Raw genomic sequence first — 21852 nt, 5'->3', positions numbered from 1 at the left:
TGGGTGGGTGTGTGTGTGTGTGTGTGTGTGTGTGTGTGTGTGTGTGTGTGTGTGTGTGTGTGTGTGTGTGTGTGTAAAAAGCTCCATAGCAAGCCCCTTACAATTACAAACATTGTGCCAACACACTGTCTTTCATCGTGTCCCTTAATGTTTCTTTTAATATATTTAGTGCAACTAAGGCACTTATATGGAACCTTACAATACAACAAAACTCACACGGACACCATGTAAAATACTTTTTGAAGAAGATTTATTGTCGAGCAAACAGGACTCCAGGTGCTGCCAACAGTAGCACACCAAAAAGGGTTTTCTAACAGTTTGTGACAGATGTTCGCCTTTCTTAACTTTAACTGTTTAAGTTCAGCAGGTTTAGCATACAGAGTTCAGCATGTTCACATTCACCCTATTTCTCCTATCAGCAGTATCTAACTACACTCGATGTGACAGCAGTGGTTTGAGTTCCTCCAGCGGCAAGATGGAGCAGCAGAGGAAAACACATACAATAGTGCCACCTGCTGGATAAACAAGTGTGGTGCAGTGATCTCTGAACAGTGGGCAGTGAAAAACTACAGTGGACAGTAAAGAGTTTTCAGAAACCTGAACAAAGACTCTTCCATTAGCACCTCCTTGTTCAGGATATCTGAAGGAAAGTTCTCTTACAGCAGAAACATTGTTTGGTGAAGGCACAATGGTGACAGGGTCGCTAAAGAACTAGATAATAAAACAGAGTCTGTGTATATTTTCTTAACTTCCAAGACCAAAATCATAAATCTGACAAAACAGGAACAAACACATCACTCCTCAGCCACAGCTTCAGCCTCCACCTGCTCCTGCTCCTCCTTCTTCTCCTCAACAGCTGGCTCATCTACTGCTACCTGCTCCTCTTCCTTCTTCTCCTCCTCCTCCTTCTCCTCCTTTTTCTCCTCGGTCTTGATCACCACGGTTTCTGTCTTGGTGATTGTGGTGCTCTTAACTGTTGTTCCCTCGAGGTCAACAGCAGGACCACTCCTGGCAATGGCACTGGTGCCGGAACTGGCACTGGCACTGGCTCCACCGAAGGAGCAGCTGACGTAGGACGGGGTTCTGGAGCTCTCCAGGCCGTAGGCATTGTAGTTCACAGCTGCACATTCAGAAGTAAAAGGCGATAATTAACCCTATAAAGCCTGAACCATGAGATAATTGCCAGAAAATTCAAATTTTATTGAAGTTTAGTTTGTTGAACCTACTGAATACATTATTTAAAAAATCCAATATCAATAGGCATATATGAATTTTGATTTTTATAATATTTGATACATCAGGTCTTTTTGTGCAAAAACATATAAAACCTAACATTTTTAACCCTGCATATAATTTTAGCTACATCTGGTATTTTTGTGCAGTTTGTTTATCTGCATCATATATATGATATGACACACATACATAAATAATAAAAAAAAAGGAGTGAAAATAAGTACATAAAAAGGTACAAGAAGTATATTAAATTAAGGAATAGGTAATTTTAAAATAAAATAGTTCACAGGTACAAAAGTATTAATACTTGTGAGTAACAGGCAGAGGGAACGATATCTATCAATGGTGGCTAAGCGAGACTTTCCAAAGAGTAATTAAACTAGATCTCAACTTGTGTATCAAATATGATACACTTGGCTTTAAAGGGTTAACACATACATACTGTAGTGGGGGAAAGGGCTGTAAAACATTTGGATGCACACGTTTACTTAGAATGATTAGGATAACTTTATTTTATCTGCAAGGCTTCATAAGTGGATGTGGCTTCTGGGCCTGAAAGTGAAGCCAATGTGGACCTGTCTTACTCCTGCATTCTTTCTAATGACCAGCAGGGGGCAACTCCACTGGCTGCAAAAATAGAAGCCTATGAGAAAATGACCCGACTGCTCACTTGATTAATAACTTCAGTAAAAATGTTCCTAGTTAGTTCATGGTCTCAATCACTAGCTTCAAGTCCTCTTAAATACAGCATTATGTTCATTTAGTAAATTATGATCCTATTTACAGTAAAATAGATGATAATGCATAGAGTATGGCTACTATTGACAAGTCACTACCACAGTGACCTGTAAATCAGAACAGAGGCTGACAATGTGTATCTATGGCACTGTGCATATGTAAATAGCCTGTTGTTTTAATCTTAAAACTTTGACACTTTCAGTATGTTTTTCACTTCATAAGTTATTTGGAACATTTTGATTGCCTTATAAATGTCTTATTCAGTGTTGGGTTTTACTAAAAGACACTGTAGGAGTCTTTTGTTGTAGGCCTGTTTTTCGCAAACCTGTTTTAATCCCAATTAATATCGAAGTTATTGTGAATTACAGATGCACCTTGATAACTGGCACTAGCGTTTGCTCATAAGTTTTTGCTTCCCCCCAGCTCTTCCCTCTTGTCCAAAAATGGCCAAAAAAGGCCAAGCTCGACGGTTCATAGCACTTCTCTTTACATTCCAGAAACCCATCATATTAAAAACATGGATTATCAACAAGTGATGAAGTGCAGTTAAAAGGTGTGAAAATCTCAGGATGTAAAACTGTCCAACATGTCACCCATGACATGAGAAGTCATGCCAAGGTCAAGTTTGTTACATAAATAATTTAATGAAAGGTGACTGACCAGGGGGGATATTATATGATGTGGCAGACCTGACACCAGGATGATAAGTAGATGACTGTATAAAGAGTACTGTCACTTTGCAAAATTCAACAGTGTAAAACCTTAAATGTTTTTTTTTTTATGCAGAACATTAACTTACAGGTCTGTTTGGAGATATTGGTCTTGATCCCAGTTGCCAACCTGTAGAGAAAAACAAAGAACCATGAGATATAGTGTACACTGCAAAGTAGACAGTTCTCATTCCCTCCACAGGGTGGTGCTGTCACAGCAATCTTTACCTGTACTCCTCTCCTTCCAGCAGCTTCCTGTAGGTGGCGATCTCAATGTCCAGAGCCAGCTTCACATTCATCAGTTCCTGATACTGCCGGACCTGAAGGGCCATGTCCTGCTTGGCTCTCTGCAGAGCTTCTTCCAAATCTCTGATGCGGAGTTTAGCGTCCTTCACTGCCATCTCACCACGCTCCTCAGCCTCTGCGATCTGAGCTTCCAAACTGTTTCGCTAAGAGGAAAATCAAAGAGTGAAGCGTAGCTCAAACATCATATAGCCTGTATAAGGTCAGATGATACTAACACAGTTCCCTTAATTACTGCTGAATTAAGCAGTAAAGAAATAATCGATTCAAAGACATTAGAGCAGGGGTGTCAAACTCAAATACACAATGGGCCAAAATTTAAAACTTGAATAAAATCACGGGCCAACATTGAACAAATAAACCTTTTAATATATACCAAACATGTTTTGCTTTAACATTAAATATGGAACCAGCAACGCTTATAAACATACAATATATAACTAAATAGTGCAGACATGAAAATCAAATTTCAAATAAAAAACACATCAATGTCATTAATTTACAATAATAATAAAATAATTTGGTATTGCCTCGCGGGCCAAATAAAATTACACTGCGGGCCAAATTTGGCCCGCGGGCCAGAGTTTGACGCCCCTGCATTAGAGACTGATTCCTGTATGTCTAAATATATAAATATACAAGCTGAAATCTATAACTCTCACCTGTGCTTTGACCATGTCAATTTCAGACTGGAGCCTCATTATTCTGCGGTTCATTTCAGAGATCTCAGCCTTGGTTGACTTCAGGTCATCCCCATATTTTCCTGCTGACTGCTGCATCTCTGCATACTGCGACAAGACAGGGACAAGTCAGACAAGTCTTGCTTTTCGAAATGCTACGTGATAATCTAGGTATGTTTTATTTGTCACACCAAGTGTTGATGTTTGTTGTTAGCCATGTTTTAATATGACATGAATATCACAGTGATCTCACCTTTGTCTGATACCATGACTCTGCCTCGGCTCTGCTACGGTTGGCGATGTCTTCGTACTGGGCACGCACTTCAGCAACAATGGCGTCCATGTCAAGGTCACGGCTGTTGTCCATCTCCACCACAACAGACGTGTCCTTGATCTGGGACTGTAGCTCGTTGATTTCCTATACAGGATAATACATAAGCAGGTAAGCAGAAAAGAAATGGACTTGGAAAAACACAATTAGATCTTAATTATTAATTTGTGTGCCGCTGAAGAGTGAAGTAAGGTTATTACTGTATCATAGAGCTGCCTCAGGAACTCAATCTCATCAGAGAGCCCATCCAGTTTGGCTTCCAGCTCCACTTTGATCATGTAGGCAGCGTCAGTGTCCTGCACAGGAAAAGCAGCACAGAGAACATTCATTGTTGCATGCAGCCTCTGCCCTGAGGTACAAACAGCCATTGTGTGGGCTTATTGTGCTCCAAGGATAATTATAGGTTCAAGATCAAGAATATGTTAAAAAAAAACCTCAACAGACCTTCTTTAGGAGGACAAAGCTGTTCTCACACTCATTGCGCTTGTTGATCTCATCCTCATACCTGGAAAAAAGATGATGTTTGTAACTTAAATTAAATCAGAATTAATCATAATTCTTTGCAAAATTGTATTTTAATATTTTAACTACATCTGACTTGCACGCAGGAGAGATACAGAGCAACATTAGAATTAATTTGAAGTAGTGTTTCTGGCCATGTGGCAACCTGAGGGCATGTCTGGCTCTTTAGCTGCTAAATACTCATCATAATAATTACCATGTCATTGTTAAGCAAGTCTCAAGTGAAATTGAAAAGTCCTTGAGTTTTGAGTCTTAAACAAGCCATAATATGCTCTTCTTCAAAACGCATACCATTATATCTAAAGTTAGTTGATTCAAGAAAATAATAAAATACTTTTTTATTCTCGTTAAAAGGTATAAAGCATATTTAAATAAAAAGGCTAATATCTAAGTCAAGTCACGAGTCATTAGTGTAAAAGTCAAATTGAAGTTGCAAACCATTTTCATTTTGTCAAATCAAGTTGAAAATCTCCAAATCCGTGATTCCAGTCTGACTTGAATCCACACCAGCTAGTAAATCTATCTACTGATTGGTGCTGGTTAAGTTGCATAGAGTTTTCATAGCTTTTTTGCTGCAAACAAACCTTACAACTAAAACAGAGAATTTAAATATACTTAAATTCTCTGTAGAGCTGAGAGATACCCTTTTTACATTACATGAATCATTCTTTGCATTGATAGTTTAACCATTATAGATGAATGCACCTTTTAAAGAAAAAATTAGGGTAAGGGTAGCAATGAAACTCCTCTTTACTTCACTCACTTGTTTTTGAAGTCCTCAACCAGCCCCGTCATGTGATGCAGGTCGGACTCAAGTTTGACTTTCTCGTGGCCCAAGTTGTCGAGCTGCTTACGCAGGTTGCTGATGTAGGCTTCGAACATGGCATCGACGTTGGAGCGAGATGTGGTCTGTTCCTGCACAAGTTTCCACTTGGTCTCAAGCATTTTGTTCTGCTGCTCTAGGAAGCGTACCTGCAGACAGAAAAGACAGAAAATAAAACATTAATTCAATCAAACAGTTCTGTACCTGTGGATCAAAATGACTGTGAGTGGGTTGATAGTGAATGAATGGAAGGCTGATGTTTCACTCTCAGTGGCAAAACAAAATACATAAACCCTTAATGTATGGAGTGGGTGGTCAGTAGATGTATGTGGTGTGGACAGAGAAAGAATGCATGTAAAGAGAAGGTGGGCGTGGCTCAGGAAACATGAATGGATCCACTTTGTTTGCTGATGGACAAAGAACCGTATGAACCGATCGACTCAAAGAAAAATGACTAATTGAACTTCTCCCACCTCTACCACACTCAAAATGTCACATCAATTACTCTTCCACCACTCTACCACATTTCAACACAAAGAGGCACTGTTTCCCAACTTCCCCTTTACAGCTCTTCTATTGAGCATCCTGACCCTGGGTGGGGTCCTGCTACCACTCTGCAAACATGCTGGCAGACACGCAGCTCTGTGTGAGTGTGTGCCATATCACGATGGTATGCAAGCTTTGTTTTACTATCCGAAGAATTGGTCTTGGCGTCACTGATTTACAGCTTAACTTCTATCCTACTTGTCTTCGGGGTGCCTCCCTAAACAAGAATGTTACAATGGGCGATAACTAAAGAATCTGATCAATCTCAGGTGGCCAGCAGTGCAAGCTTCCATCTGTCTCAGTAATCTGTTTTTGATAGCGGGTGTATAACAATGATTTATATTGCTGTCAGGAAAATTGCTTTATGGGCTATTATACAGCCTCATTAAGTGGATATTGTTCAGATTACTAAAAGCATTTAGTTGATATTGTTACGACAGTGATATACTCCAGTAGTGCTGTTTATCTATTTCAGTTGGTTTATTGCGTGACTGTTTGAGATGTAGGCCATAGAAATGTCTACCTCCTCTTGAATATATTGGGACACCAGACCTCATTATGAGCAGTTTCCTGTAGGAACTATCCTAGAAAGAAATGAGTTCCCACATGTAACTGCTCACAAAAATGTCTGTGGATGATATTGAGTAACCAGGTCATGATTTCTGGAAAGAGACATTGCTTTGCCATTTAGTTCCATTGTATTTGAGTGATGCAGATCTCTTGCGCTGATATCTGCAACAATCTGCAACTTACACCAAAACAATCCAGATTGCCCTCTCTTTTTTTAATCCTGCAAGTGTTTGCACAGGCTGTGATTGTTCAGGAAAACAACACAAGACACAAGATTCTGCAAAACAAGAATGCAACAGGACACCTGCCTCTGTATCTACTTTCATAACCAATAAACCTGTTCCTGCAGGATACTGCTCACGCTGGGATGCAGCCCTTTCCAACTAGATTGTTCTGCTCTTCATCTCAGCCCTGCTGTACTCTGTATCTGGGTTGATCCTCCTTTCTGAGCTCTATGATCTCACCGTAAAGTGAATACATGTGCAGAAGCTGAGCCATTACTCATAACAGTCTCCACAATATCACTGCTCATGGCTTTAAGCGGAATGCATATTGTTTTATACAGTTTTAACAGGACATTGTCTGAAATCAGATCTTTTTCACCTTGAGCTATTTTGGCTTGCATTACACCAATTTCGTGGTTCCTGAGTTATTTTATACTCAGTGTGGAATTTCTTAGTTTTATTCCAACAGACAAAAGAAACAAAACCCTATAAAGCAACACTGCATGTGCTGTTTGTTGCTATTTTTCTCATGTAGTTCAAATTAAAGGCATTAAAGATAGACTTGACTGCTAGGGCAAAGGTGTTTATGTTTTGATAATTTCTCATCTCAGTTTTACTTTGACTGACCTTGTCAATGAAGGAAGCAAAGCGGTTGTTCAGGGTCTTGATCTGCTCCTTCTCCTGGGTGCGGACCGCCTGGATGGTGGGGTCAATCTCCAGGTTCAGGGGGGCCAGCAGGCTCTTGTTCACAGTTACAGCTGTGATAGGGGTCACCACTTCATTGGCCATGCCACCTGCCATACCTCCACCGAAGCCCACATAGCCAAACTCTACTCCGCCTCCTCTTTGTGAAGACCCCCCGGCAATATACCCACCGGCCACTTTAAACCCCCCAGCACCTACAGCAGCACCACTGCTGCCCAAGCCCCCATAGGAGCTGCGGACAGCGTAGCTCTGCCTGCCACTGCCCACACTACTACGCCCCCCGTAGCCGGAGAAGGAGCGGCTGCTGAAGCCTTGGGATGGGCCCTTAGAGGAGGACACAGTGGAGTAGGTGGTGGTCTTCAAGGCTCTGACAGACATGGTCACAGAGGGTCTGTAGTACTGAGGTGGTGTGAGAGGAGAGACTCTGCTGAGGGAAGGAGAGTCAGGCAGATAGACCCTCCCTGGTCCTCTGTGCTATTTATCAGAGCAAGGGAGGGACCCTGCTGAGGAGCTATTGGCTGATGTGCTGCAGCAGGGGAGTGAAGGATAAGGGGAGGAGGGAGTGAGGGGAAGAAAAATTGCCTCGTGTTACACATTTACAGTGTGCTGGAGTAGAAAAGGAATTACATAATAGTCACTGTGCCAGTTTCTATAAACTATTGCAGAAACACTGGGAGTCTCTTTCCACCTTTTTATTCATGAAATGTCATTTTCCAAACTTAAAACACCACATTGCTTTACATCATGGTGACAAACATTCTGTGCATCCATAAAGTTATACTGCACTTCAAACAGAGTCAAAAATTTCAGTTGTATCATCTGTACACACCCACACCCACACCTACACACACACACACGCACACTTACACACACACACACGCACACACACTAATCCAACACCAGAATATTAAGTCAAACCTTGGGTATAATGAACAAGGCACACCATTTTATGACCTCCTCTCGTACTTTACAACAGTTCTCATAGACGTGACATATTGCAAAGTAAATTGTGTTTGCCCAGTGTGATGTGCTTTATGTGTTTGTGGGCTGTGACTCTATGTCTCACAATTGCGGTGGAACCAAATTTACCCACTGCATATGTTCCACTATCTATCAAGTGTTTTATTTAGCAGGTGTGTTGCAATGCAAAAATGATTAAAATAGCAACAAAGAAAAATAATGTGAGTGGACTTTTACAAGTAGTACCATCTTAAAACTTCAAAGTAAAAGTCTATCTATAAAGTCTGCACGTTGCACATTTGTAGGGTGCAGTGTGCAAGATGTTTCAATTATCAGTTGTGATCAAACCAGGCCATGCACACCCACACAGACACACAGAAAGACACACAAGGACTTTTAGTGGACATTCCTTCCATATCAGCCAGGTGAAGAGCAAACAGAGTTTGTCTGATAGCTTTCCCTACTCATAAAAACACAGGATAAAAAATACTTATGCATTTCATTGATAGATCATAGACTGTACAAAAGAAGTGGGCGTAGCCACTGTGACTTCACCCTTTACTCTGTTGACTACTGCTGAAGCATTTTAGAAACCACCATCTTGATTTTCATGGAGCCAGAAGTCACCATATCTGCATGAGGTCAGGAGCTGGGGAGGAGGATGCTAAGTCACTTGCGCTAGCTAGCTTGTTTGGTGCATCTGTATTTCACATGTTATATTGAATCCCACTTCTTTTCTTGGCTAGGCTAGGCTTTTCTTTTCTTTCTAACCTTCACCAATGGGGCTGCTACGCAGGTTGGGTATTTAAGCCTCAAACTAAACATACTTTCTTCTACTTAACTTTATTAAACCAAATTATTTTAAACTAGTAATTGAGGCCATTACCTCAATAAAATGTTTACTGAGGTAAAAAAAAAAAAATCAAGGAAAATTAGGGTAATTTTCTCATGGACTTCTATACAATCGTCTTTTTGTAACCTGTGGCGTCGCCCCCTGCTGGCTATTAGATAGATAGATAGATTTTGTCTCTGTTTCCATGGTTGCACATATTGCAGATCTAAACACATTTTTGGAAAGGCCTTATCATTCCATGACAGTTTCATTTCAAACATGAACCCCAACAGCGATCTCTAACTGTGGAAATCATGACTCATTTGCCACTAGGCTGATTTATGACTCATGATTTTTTCTGAGTCAATTGATGACTGTTTCCTAATTTTTACCAGAATAAACCCAATGCTCCCTCAGCGAACATTTTCACCACACCCCTTCTCTTTTGTTTTATATGGCTATGCAAAAAAAAAAAAATCACCAATTGAACAGCCACAAATCAGAAATGAGGCAAACTGTTGTGGAAAGTACATCTTAACAACCTGAGAGGGACTTTCAGGCTTTGGAAAGATAAAAAAAAAATGCATGTTTTGCTTGGCTCGTCTCAAACAGTGACGTGACTCTTCACAATGGAGCTGCTGTGCTAAACTTGGAGGAAACCATATATGCACAAGTCAACCAGTTTGGGTTGTTTCATTAAGTCATCCTCTACAACAAATACACCCACCGATAAACAGAGCTGTATTCATGCACGTCTGATGACATAAGCATGATCAAATTAAATTTCCCTCTTCCAGATAAGACAATTCCTCATTGTTTCTGCATGAGGAAAGTAGGAAGGTAATTTAAGAAGTTGGCCCTCTGAACTTAGGTCTCTTAAGAGGCCAGTGATGTTTTGGTTTGTATGAAGCTGCTATATGACGCATCAAGTGAGGAATGTGCTGAGAGAAACACGTACATGCTACAAGAGAGAGAGGAGGGTCGGAGAGAAAAGATGAGCAAGTGGGGGGTATGAGAAGACAATTAGCAAAGATAAGAAACAAACCTAATTCACAACCAGTGACAGATTGACCGCAATGTTTAGTGAGGCCTGGATCCATGACGGTGTACAGTACTCTTAAACAGGTTGAAGACTATAGACAAATGTATGCATCTTTATAATTAACTTGATGCATGCAGTGTTTTATAAACGACATAAACTTTTAAGAAATGAATCTCAAGGCTGTAAAAAAGTAGTAATAAATACAAAAACAAATGGAAAGACAAATATTGTGAAAGCAGATCTCTATCTGTGGACTTTGCAGTGTGCAGAGAGACCCTGACAAGCCTTCAAAACTATCGGTAAAATCAGTTATAAAACTCCCTTCCTGCCTCGCCCTGCGATCCTTGTTCAAACAGAAAGCCTGACAGGCATGAAGGAAACCTACACATGGCACGGTCCATGGAGTTAAACAATGGGAGCTAACATGTATTCATTGTAGCAAGTCAGGGAGGAAGGTACAGAACATGCAGTTCTGTAGGGCTCCTCGCTGCTTTTCCACAACCCTAAGTTTGTTTGCCTTGAGCCTCACGCCCCCTAGTGATAAAAGGATGAAGTGTATGTTTTCAGCCCAGACATTGCAGAGGAGTGGCATGATGTGGTCACATGTTTTCCTCACTGCTCCTCATGGACTATGCTGCATGAAACTTGATCCATCCTGGGGGTTGTTGCTGATTTGTTAACCACAGTAGGAGGGATGAGTCGAGGGAAGGCAATGTTAGTCTGCACCGCTTCAGTTCAGTTTAAAATATCTCAGCAACTACTTCATAGTTACTATGGATGAAACCTACTGACTACATAGGTGCCCCCACCCCCTGTCTTGGACCTTATAGGCTATTTAATGGATTTCCATAACATTTTCTATGAATCTTTTTATCACTTTTTATCTAATCTATCTTCACTCCACCTTCTTCACGGAACTTTGAATTAGGATCAAGTGCTAGATCCCCTTTGTGTAGGTTTTCTAACATGTCAGAGACAGTGTGTATCTTATTGCTAGTCACATGCAAAATGGCTTTTTAAAAAAATCTTTATTCTGTGTTCACAGGAAATGGTTAACTTCAGGCAGTTAAATTACTTGGCTACGGACAGGGCTGGGCCTAAAAACAAGTAGCTCTGCACTTAATTAACAGCCACAGTTACACTCTGAATAACCACACTGACTCTTAGTTTCACACTGAACACAAACACTGGTCTCCTGGGCCAAAGGTTTGTTTGACACATCCTACTCTATTCCCTCCTACAGTGAGCAGTCCTTGGTGGTGGAAGAACTACTCAGAAGAAATATTTTACTTAAGTAAAAGTAGCAATACCACAGAGTTAATACTCAAGTTAAAGTCCTTTGTTAAAACTCTGTAAAACTAAAAAAGTTAAGCATCAAAATATACTAGTACTATGTAGGGGAGACAAGTCTAACTTTAACAGTCTGACTTCTTGCATTAACTGTATTATTACAGTCTTGTTGTTATTAGTAAAAAAAAATCAATTACATGATAAATAAGTGCACAAATATAAATATTTTCATATATATATATAGATATATATATATATATATATATATATATATATATATATTCCAACAGTGCCTTTGTAAAATGTGTCAATCACGTACATACCCTTTTATAGCTAGTGATGTCTCCTCTTCATCTGTTATATATATCTTATATATATATATATATATATATATATATATATATATATATATATATCTTAACAGATATATCTGTGCACTTACACTTAAAGTGTATGTCTCCCCCTACTCATCTCATAATAAATGGCCCCATTTCAGAATAATACATTAATGTAATACATTAATTACATTACTAAACTATAAATATTGATGCGATTTCTTGATTATATTCTATGTAATTCATCTGAATCTACTTAACTTATATATTACTATACTAATATATATATATATATATATATTTATATGTAGTCCATTGTTTAGTGAAGTGGCTCTTGAAAGAAACAGTTTTACTTCCTTAAATTAAATGACTAATTTGTGCCCACATGAGAAATGGGAGTATAGGTGGCCCTCTGCTGTAACAGTTCCAACTCACTGCTCCTTTTAGGTCTTCCTGTGAAATGTCTTGGTGCTAGAAATGGACATGACATCCCACAGAGAAAACGTCTCTTAGTCGACACATTTCGATCACCTCTGATGTGTGACCTCCACACTCCTGGCCAAATGCTGGAATATAAATATACAATAAAAAGATGAACAAACTGCTTCTTTTGATGCCTCCTGAACATCTTGTGTGAGTCAGTGAGGGAGTGATCAAGAGAGGAAGGGTGGATAACAGGAAGTGAGTGTATAAGAGTGTATCATACTGACATGCAGGTCTGCATTCCTTCTTGAAACTGCCAGGGCACCCACAGTCACATGCGTAATTATACATATGCATATATGCAAAAACATTTGTATATAAGCATGTGAGAGCTCTCAGTCTGCACTGCAGCTGTGTGAGAGGAAACCGAGGGAAAAGAGGGAGGGAAGTGAAGTTCATTCAAGGCCACGCCAGGCTGAAAGCTGTAATAATCTGAGAGCTGTCCAAGATTTGTGAAGCACATAAACTCCTGTCGTAGTTTCCAGATTCCTGCTGTGTGTTACTATGACTCACAGACTCTGGCTTCTCTTCTTTTCCTCTGCTGTTATCCTGTCTCATCTATCTGGGAAAGAGGTGTGCAACTAAGATCAGGTTACTGGATGTGGGAAAAGAGTTATCATTCACAAAAAAACCCTCATGTGGACACTTAAAAGCAGTGATATACCTGAAATGTAAGAAATAGATGTATGAAACGTTTTTGTCTAGGTATGTTCCTGTTTTTCTAGTTGTCTAGTTTTGTGGGGTTTTTGGTGCCCTAGTGGGCGAGGCCAAATGTTTCCAACAAACATTGAAACAAACAAGACAGCAGAGAAGCTGTCATGAGGTATGAGTCATACTAATTTAATTCATCGTTCCTCTTTATGTCTGCCTGTCTGCATCACAGGACACACTCACCAGTGCTTGCTTAGCTTTTTTGTTGCTTTTTGCAACTCTATATATGTTTTTTCTCTTTTCTTACTGCTAAAAGAGACTATAGTACATAAATGAACAGCAAGGGGCTGCTGTGAAGTGTGAGAAAGTGTGAGAAACACTGAAACTTGATCAACCATGAAGGTGAGGTAAGATCAGGGAAGAAAAGAACTGGGTTGTATGAAGCTTAGGAGGGTGTTGGAGTCTTTGCCACTCTCCCTCCCTGAGGGTGATTCAAGGTTTTGTTATCCAGTTCTCTGGGGCCCACTGTTCTGTCCACAACTTTACAGCCTTAGTTAAACTTATGTGAACTTTTCCTGAGTTCCTGCCAGAACAATACATATTGCAGTTTGGTTTTAAGGAAAATAATGCATTTTGTCTACTGTTTCTTTGGTGGTGTGCAGTTTCTAGCACTGTGGCATTTAGGCACTTTAACGTAGAAAAAAAAACATAATTTTAATTTAGTCAAAGTAGCATTAATGTTCCGGATTAATGAATTAATTAACTCATTTCAGTTACTTATATGCATGATGGATATGACGGTATATACAGTGTATACAGCATGTCTAAAACAAACAGGGATTCCTGTCACTATGAACTGGTGTTAAGTGTTCATCATAGTGACAACCTTTGGAGACACTGTTATAGAGTCAGGTTGTTTTTAGTAGAGCATATAATGGAAGAATCGTGCAAATGGTGATACAAGCATGGTACTTGGCATGTTCTTTCTTTAAGGGTCACTTGTCATTTGAAATCCTATAGACAACTTATTTTCAGACAAAACAACATTTTTATTGAAAAGAATAACAAAAAACAATGTTACATGTAAATGGACTGCCCTTGTTTAGCACTTTTCTAGTCTTTGTGGCCACTCAAAGCGATTACAGTGATCTGTAGCTCCTATGGGCAGAAGTTGGAACAGGTTGTGTCCTGGGTATGAAGGGTCTGCAGAGTTTCCTGGCTCTGGAGGTATATAAGTCCTGAATGGAGGCATGATGACACCAATGATTTTTGTAATTTGCTCCTGTCCAGTTTGGTGACTGATCTAAACTAGCCTGCATTTGCATTTATGCATGATGGATTCATGACTGATTTTCCCCATGATTACCAGCCATGACTGTGTAAAGGGAGCAAAGGTACAAGAAGGGTACAGCTTTATGCCCTGTCCCACATTTGTTTTATATACCATACACGCTGAATTGAAGTCACGGCTGGTGTGATCCCATTGCAAGAGGGTCTAGTTAAATCTGGAATTTAAAAGATGCACCACTCTCTTATTAAGACTTAGACTGAGCTACAAATGTTTGTGAAGAATACTGATCTGCCACTCTCAGTAGATCTGTGCTAGCACTTCTGTTGGTCAAGCTATTTATCCTCCACTGTGGACTGAACTCTGTTAATGGGATTGGAGCCAGATCATTATTCACTGTGTACACTAAACTAAAGCATCAGCAAGAAACACAAAGCTGTCAAAGGTCAGGAGATTGTGTTTCTGAATGATATCACAGTGATGGTACCTTGAGGGACTTTTTATCCAGTGCCTTTAGTGTTTGTGTGTTTAATATCAAAGGTAATTCTCATGACACACAGCACCAGATAAGGCTTCAACGATTATTGTTCACCAACCTCAACAGAGCTGATTTCAGCAGATAATCGCTGATAGTGTGATTGGTGAATGAGGGCAGCTTTTCTTTCCTTTTGATTGTATTGTGAACAATGTGCTATTGGCTTACTTTTCTGTGGTATCTCAGCCCTTCTCGGGTATTCTGAGTGTATTTGAAGCTCAGGTGTCAAAGGTTTCTTTTTACAGTATGGTATATTCATTGTTAACACTGTTCCCCCTGTATTGTCTGTATCGGTTCAGTTTTCATTCGTAGGAAAGCTTCTGACTGCAACTTCCCTCATAAACAATCCAATGCCACTGATTAGTTTTGCACTTCAGGCTCAAAAACCAGTAAAAAAAACAACCCAACACATAACAACGCTTGTTTTGTGCAACATTGCCTGTCTTGCTTCTGACAACTTCAAAGTAAAGTATGTTGTTTTTTTAATGGAATTTCAGCGGGGTTTTTTTAATACTGTTATATATACTCATATATTAAGCTCACACAGATCCCCTCCCCCTCTATTGAAGCTTAAATAATCAGTGCTACAGCTGCTGCACCGTATCTCACTTGTTTAGTCTAGATAGGGAAGCAGTCAAAATCTGCTTATTTTGGGGCATGGCTGACCACAAACTTAGAAACTATGCAGTGAATGGCAGACATTGTGCCTTTTATGGGCAAACCAAAAGAATTTGGTTGCATGCCTACAGAGTAAGCCACTTTTTAGAAAAGAATATTCTCGCTTTAACTTTTAGTTTTAATTCTTTTCCAGCTTTCTTGGACCACGTACTTTGCCTAGACACCGTGTCTGTTTTCTTTCATATGTTGTGAGCTGGTTTATGTGATCTCTATAGTTCAGCCAAATAAACTCATTTGCTCTGGTTGTTCAAATAAATGTTTTTAAGTGTTTTCCAAACAGAAAAATGCCTCACACATCTCCTTGGAGACTGAAAATACATTGTCGGTTAAAAAAAAGGGAACATGTGGGTGAATTTGAGCATAAGAGAGAGCAGGGAGGGGGAGCAGGACAGGAAGACTGGGGCCGATGTTAAAGTGGGCAGGGTCTGAGAGACCAGCTGTGATTGAGGGAGAGAAGCAGGAGTATAAGTTCCCAACTTCCCCCTGCCAGCGTCACTTTCTAAGCCGGCCAGCAGTGAGTCTCCACATCTCATTTCATTCTCTGTCGCGCCTCAGCTTCTCCAAAATGAACTTCAGAAGATCCGCCGGGCCTTCTTCCTACGTCTCCATGACCCGCTCAAAACCCCAGTACGCTGTCAGCGCTTATGGTGGTGCTGATGGAAAGGGCATCCGCATGTCCACTGCCTCTTCCCTGCGGTCTGGTGCCCCAATGGTCTCCTCTTCCTCTGCCTTCAGGGTGAGCAGTGGAATGGGTGGTGGTATGAGCTCAGGTTTTGGTGGTGGCGCTGCATCCATGGCAAGTGGTGGTGGTGCCAGCGGTGGGATCATTGGCAACGAAAGGGGGGCCATGCAGAACCTGAACGACCGCCTGGCCAACTACCTGACGACAGTGAGGAACCTGGAGCAGGCCAACGCAGAGCTGGAGATGAAGATCAGGGAGGCTCTGGAGAAGGGAGGGCCCGACATGAGAGACTACAGCAAGTACGAACCCATCATCAACGATCTGCGCAAACAGGTAAGCGTGACTATAAATCATTAAATAAATCATTAAAATGAAAAAAAGGGAAGTCGAGTTTGAAATGTTGAAAATGAGGAAGCTGTGGTTGATACAGAGGTGAGATACAATGAAAAAAGTGAGGGCTATGAGTGTTTAAATGCTTTACAATGATTGATAAGACCTCTACTGTAGAATCAATGGATGCATGTGATGCACTCATCATCATTGACAATGCTTTAAATATTGAACTACTTGTATCAATCATATTTATTAGTGTATTTATTATCAAATAAGCCTAACTTTGTAGAATGAGATAGATTTATGCAGAGACTGGAAGCACTTTCTTTGTAGGTTATCATATTTCTTGTGAGAGAATGAAGGGTGTGGTTGCTAAGCTCTAACCCTCCCCCATAAAACTGGTTTGTGCCACAAACTGTCCAGAACTTCCTGTGATGAATCACCAACACGCGGGTATCATCATGAGAGTCAGACTGAAAAGATTAAATAAAAAAAAAACCTTCACTGGCCAAAGCTTTTTCAAATGCTTGCAAATAGAGATTCTATGAGTGTTTTCTGGTGTAGGAGGCCCTCAATGTGAAACAGATGTGTGGTAATACACACACACACACACACACACACACACACACACACACAAAGGGTCTGGGAATGCCAGCTGTGTGTGCGTGTGTGTGTGCGTGCACAGATGTGTGTGAGTGCACTGGTTGTATAACAATCAGCTCCAGTCTATAGAGTCAAATGTCACATTCTTCTACAGACCCCAGATCTTCAATGTCACATAATGACACATTGATGGTGGCACTTTGTCTTTCTCGACACATAAAGGCGCAAGTATTTTCCCATCTCCTCTGAGGGCCGTTTACTACGGACACTCACGCACAAAGTATTTTGCAATCTCTGCACACATACAGTAAACACACAACAGCAGAGACAGTGCAGCTGGGTGAGAATTTGAGAGAAGAAAAATCTCTCCCCGTATGAGTTGTTCAGACAGGAAACCGATTTTCCAACATTGTTAAAACAAACCAGATTCTGTTTTGGCACAGGAACATCCTCCTTTCCTGTCCTTCAGTTTGTGGTTCCTCTTTTAACTGAATGTTACTATGGATTCAATCATGTTTTGGTCTGACTGTGTAATCTGATTCTGGGTTGTTGGGGTTTATTTTGTTGCATAAGGGAAATATTGATTTAAATCATATGTCTAACTCTGTGTCTCATTGGACATAATAATTGGTGCATTGTAGAAAAAGGCTTCTGGTTAAGCAATTGTGTTCTTCTTTTGTCCTAAATTCTTTCTCTGCCCAGATCTTTGATAAGATTGCGGACAACGCTCGTTTTGTGCTCCAGATCGACAATGCTCGTCTTGCTGCTGATGACTTCAAAGTAAAGTATGTTGTTTCAAATTAAATCTCAGTTATTTTTGTTGTTTTGTATGAAGCTTATACATCTTGTTTAAAGGCAGAAATTGGCGTCTAAAGTTATAGAATTAGAAAATGGCAGCCTGTGCAGGGTTTGTACACTTCATGTGGTCTAATATCTAGAATTTCTCACAAAAGGATTTCAGCAACTGCAGGTTTGAAACTTGAAGTCTTGCTGTTTTGTAACTTTATACAATACAGCATGATATGCAGGAGGTGAAAGATTCAAGAGCCCCCCTAGCCTTCACATGCATAATATAACTAAAAAAGAGACTCAAAATGAACGCAAAAAATATAAAAAGACTACAAAGAGACACATAAGATTTCAAATGGACTAACATAACCACAAAGATATGCAAAACAGCTGCAAGGAGCCACAAAGAGACTCATAACGACTATGCAAATGGACAAAAAGAGACATAAAACAACTACAAAGAGATACTAACACAGCCAAATAGAGATGCAAAACAGCTGCAGGGAATCGCAAAGGAAAAAAGGGGCCAAAAAGAGACATAAAACAACTACAAGTGACTCAAAATCACTACCAAGAGACAACATAACTACAAATACATGAAGCAACTACAAAAAGAATGAAGAAAAATGACAAACATGCTCAAAATGACCACAGAGACACAAAAAAACTACAACCAGATGCAAGACAACTAAAAAAGGACATATATATATATATATATATATATATATATATATATATACCAGCCAAAAAAAAACTACAAAAGCACCAGAACAATTGTAGAATGACAGAAAACAACTAGAGACACAAAATAACAAAAAGAGACTAAAAACTATAAAGTATGTATGGGAGATAGGGGCCTTTCTGTGCCCAGGGGCTCATTGTCTCATAATCTGCCCATGATAATGTGAACAACAGCCAATCTAATAACTGATGTCTGTAAATGAGTTTGTGTCTGCGCCCTCCTGCAGGTTTGACAATGAGATGGCAATCCGCCAGTCTGTGGAGGCCGACATCGCTGGGCTGAAGAAAGTCATCGATGACACCAACATGACCAGGATGAACATCGAGAGTGAGATTGAAGCCGTGAAGGAGGAGCTCGCTTTCCTGAAGAAGAACCATGAGAACGTGAGTTTACAGCCCATCAAGATTATCCGTAACACGTCTTGAATGTTTTTGTTCACTTCTCTTTTTCTTTCCGTCGGTCCAACAGGAGGTGATGGAGCTGAGGAATCAGATCTCCCAGTCAGGCGTGCAAGTGGACGTTGACGCTCCCAAAGGACAGGACCTATCACAGATCATGGCGGAAGTGAGGGGCAACTATGAGAAGATCGCCATGAAGAACGCAGAAGACCTCAAACGGTGGCATGAAAATCAGGTGAGGCCGTGTTTAAAAGGAAAATCATTGATAAATGCAGCAACTATCTCATGTGCAGGCTGACACCTTTTCCTCTTCTCCCTGTCAGATTGCAGATGTACAGGTGGAGGTATCACAGAACACAGAAGCTCTCCAGGGAGCCCAGATGGAGAAGAGCGACTCATCAAGACAGATTCAGACCCTCGAAATCGAACTCGCATCCCAACAGAGCTTAGTAAGCATCCATTTTATTCTATTCTCATTCATTTTCCTTTTATTCACAAGCATGAAATCATCTGGTCATCTCACTAGATTATAAATTCTTGTTTCAAAGATTCTTCTTTAAAATAGAATTACATAACACAATTTTTTTTCATAAAGGTTGGAACTTTCCCATGTATTCCTGAATTAGACTTGCTTGTCCCACTGGCACACTTTTGATTCCTTCTTTTCAATCCTTTATCAGAAAGCCTCCTTAGAAGACACATTACGCAACACAGAGCATAAAAACAACATGGAAATGGAGAAGTACAACGCCCTTATAATGCGTCTGGAGGAGGAGCTTACCAACTTGCGAGGAAACATCCAGCAACAGACCCAAGACTACGAGGCGCTGCTCAACATGAAGATGAAACTGGAGGCTGAAATTGCCACTTACAAGAATCTGCTGGATGGTGAAGACTTCAAGTAAGAGTTAGGTGGAGGAGAGAGAAAAAAAGATCGTGGCGAGGTTGATGGTGGTGGAGGTGAATACTGAAATTACTTGTTAGCATGGTTTGCATGGTCAAGAGCAACTACATCATGACAAGAGGGCTATTGATCCAGTCAGTTTGCATGACTATTTAATATGAATATTTTTAAAATCAAAATGTTTTTTGTGTGTTTTGTGCAGGCTCCAGGATGCAGTAGACGAGCTGGCAGCCATGAGCTAATTTGGAACAAAGAATCTGGGACCATCCCAACAATGGAAAAAGAAAAACCCACAACTATCCATGGAAAAAAACATGCTGGTCCAGTTAACTAGAGCCAATTGAGACCCAAGACCACATGCTGTGTAAATCATAAATGACTTAAACAATTCTCAATAAAAGCATTCAACCACATTGCATTAAAACAGGCAAAACTTTTTGAAAAACAGCCATTGCCTGACTTGGCAGCAAAATAAAACTGAATAAAACCACTTGTTGACCCATACTCTTATGGCTTTGTGTTTGTGTTTGTTATTGTTTTATGATTTAAGCAAGTGCATATTATGTTTTGTGATAAGATTTTGTCATAGTAATTACACTATAATGGCCCTCATAATTTGAAAAGCAAATAATAACAATATTTATAATACTAATTAAATTATTAATTCATTATTATATCAAACTAGGCACTGCTGATCAAGATTCTGTTACTATCTTGCCTATTTTGTTTTACCTCAAATGTTTTCAGAAAGACACTCTATTGTTTAGCTGTAATTTGAGAAAGTTTGTGACCAGGCCGCCATCTTTTTCCTGCTTGAAAATGGACCAAGTACCGCCCTAACTTTCATGTGCCACTCAGCATCACATGTTTTGTTGCTCTGGATGGTTGTGGGTCTGTTCAGAGGCATTTGGGGTATGCTCGTTGTATACACACCTTAGGAATAAAAAATTAACTGAGAAGTTCCAGACTAATCCAAATTTCAAAAATACAGGGGACAGGGGAGCTTTAAAACAAGCCAGGAGACACATTATACACATCTGTTTTGGTGTTCATGTGCATGTCATTATTTATCTAGAGCAGCGGTTCCCAAACTTTTTCAGCCGTGCACCCCCTTCTATGTCCAAACTGGCTTGACGCACCCCCAATCCCCCACACCTTCAAAAAAACCAAAATGCAATAAGAGTTTTTATAGCCATATTAAAGGTGGAGGATGATGACAGGCTCAGGATCAGAGGCAGAAAGCAGATCAGTTGGGAAAATGTTATAATATTTTGAGCTGCGTTGAACAAAAATTGCAGCAAATTTCAATGAGCGTGGAGTGAACACAACCCCGTCATCATAACACAGGCTGGAAAAATGATACTAGAACAAGAAGATAACTTCTTCTACGCTTCATTATAAGATCAAAAACAACCAAAAATAGATGCAAAAATGACCAAAGATGACACAAAATTATCAAAATAGACACAAATTGACCAAAAATACATGTAAAAATTACCAAACAACCAAAAAATAGATGCAGAAATGACCCAAATAGATGCAAAAATGAACAATAAATGACACAAAATTGAATAGCCTGTATTTATCAATTAATTAATAACACGTCTTTATTGTGTGGGGGAAAATTTTTTTAATTGTGTTATTATCAGACCGCCATTACATTTTTCATCTCGCGCACCCCCTAGCAGCAGCTCACACACCCCCAGGGGTGCACGCACCACACTTTGGGAATCCCTGATCTAGAGAGTCAAGTTTCTGAATAACAAATGTGCAGTAGGAGCAGTGTGAAGGATTTAGTGGCATCTACTGGTGAGGTTGCAGATTGCAACTAACTGAGTACCCTTCCTCTTCCCTCGCCGCTCCCTTTCAGAGAACTACAGTGGCCTCCAGGTAACATAAAAAACGTAGAAGGTCCTCTCTAG

General features: G+C 40.1%; 2 protein-coding genes across 2 annotated transcripts; one reads left to right on the top strand and one right to left on the bottom strand.

Moving 5' to 3' along the window:
• Positions 1-233: 233 nt before the first annotated feature.
• LOC131968710 (keratin, type II cytoskeletal 8-like) lies at positions 234-7816 on the bottom strand. The gene is made up of 9 exons (XM_059329708.1): positions 7308-7816; positions 5281-5489; positions 4440-4500; positions 4196-4291; positions 3918-4082; positions 3647-3772; positions 2910-3130; positions 2771-2811; positions 234-1120 (listed from the first exon to the last, which is right to left on the bottom strand). The coding sequence occupies exons 1-9, from the start codon at positions 7761-7763 to the stop codon at positions 795-797; spliced, it is 1701 nt and encodes a 566-aa protein (XP_059185691.1). The 5' UTR covers positions 7764-7816; the 3' UTR covers positions 234-794.
• An 8152-nt stretch (positions 7817-15968) lies between these two features.
• LOC131968713 (keratin, type I cytoskeletal 18-like) lies at positions 15969-20434 on the top strand. Its single transcript, XM_059329711.1, has 7 exons — positions 15969-16494; positions 17800-17882; positions 18855-19011; positions 19097-19261; positions 19350-19475; positions 19707-19927; positions 20133-20434. Exons 1-7 carry the CDS (start codon positions 16045-16047, stop codon positions 20170-20172), a joined length of 1242 nt encoding a protein of 413 aa, XP_059185694.1. The 5' UTR covers positions 15969-16044; the 3' UTR covers positions 20173-20434.
• Positions 20435-21852: the final 1418 nt, after the last annotated feature.

Source organism: Centropristis striata, chromosome 3, assembly GCF_030273125.1.
Source record: "Centropristis striata isolate RG_2023a ecotype Rhode Island chromosome 3, C.striata_1.0, whole genome shotgun sequence".
NCBI lineage: Eukaryota > Metazoa > Chordata > Actinopteri > Perciformes > Serranidae > Centropristis > Centropristis striata.
Note: the sequence above shows the minus strand (reverse complement) of the source record. Positions and strands in the feature narration are given on the sequence as shown.

What these genes read in the sequence shown, in the direction of transcription:
- LOC131968710 (XM_059329708.1), bottom strand. Translation starts at nt 7,763, where the DNA reads ATGTCTGTCAGAGCCTTGAAGACCACCACCTACTCCACTGTGTCCTCC. An exon ending in GTTGAGGACTTCAAAAACAA is followed by an intron (nt 4,501 to 5,280) that starts GTGAGTGAAGTA and finishes TCTTTTTTCCAG; the next exon opens with GTATGAGGATGAGATCAACA. An exon ending in CAATATCTCCAAACAGACCT is followed by an intron (nt 1,121 to 2,770) that starts GTAAGTTAATGT and finishes CTGAATGTGCAG; the next exon opens with CTGTGAACTACAATGCCTAC.
- LOC131968713 (XM_059329711.1), top strand. Translation starts at nt 16,045, where the DNA reads ATGAACTTCAGAAGATCCGCCGGGCCTTCTTCCTACGTCTCCATGACC. An exon ending in TCAACGATCTGCGCAAACAG is followed by an intron (nt 16,495 to 17,799) that starts GTAAGCGTGACT and finishes TTCTCTGCCCAG; the next exon opens with ATCTTTGATAAGATTGCGGA. An exon ending in GCTGATGACTTCAAAGTAAA is followed by an intron (nt 17,883 to 18,854) that starts GTATGTTGTTTC and finishes GCCCTCCTGCAG; the next exon opens with GTTTGACAATGAGATGGCAA.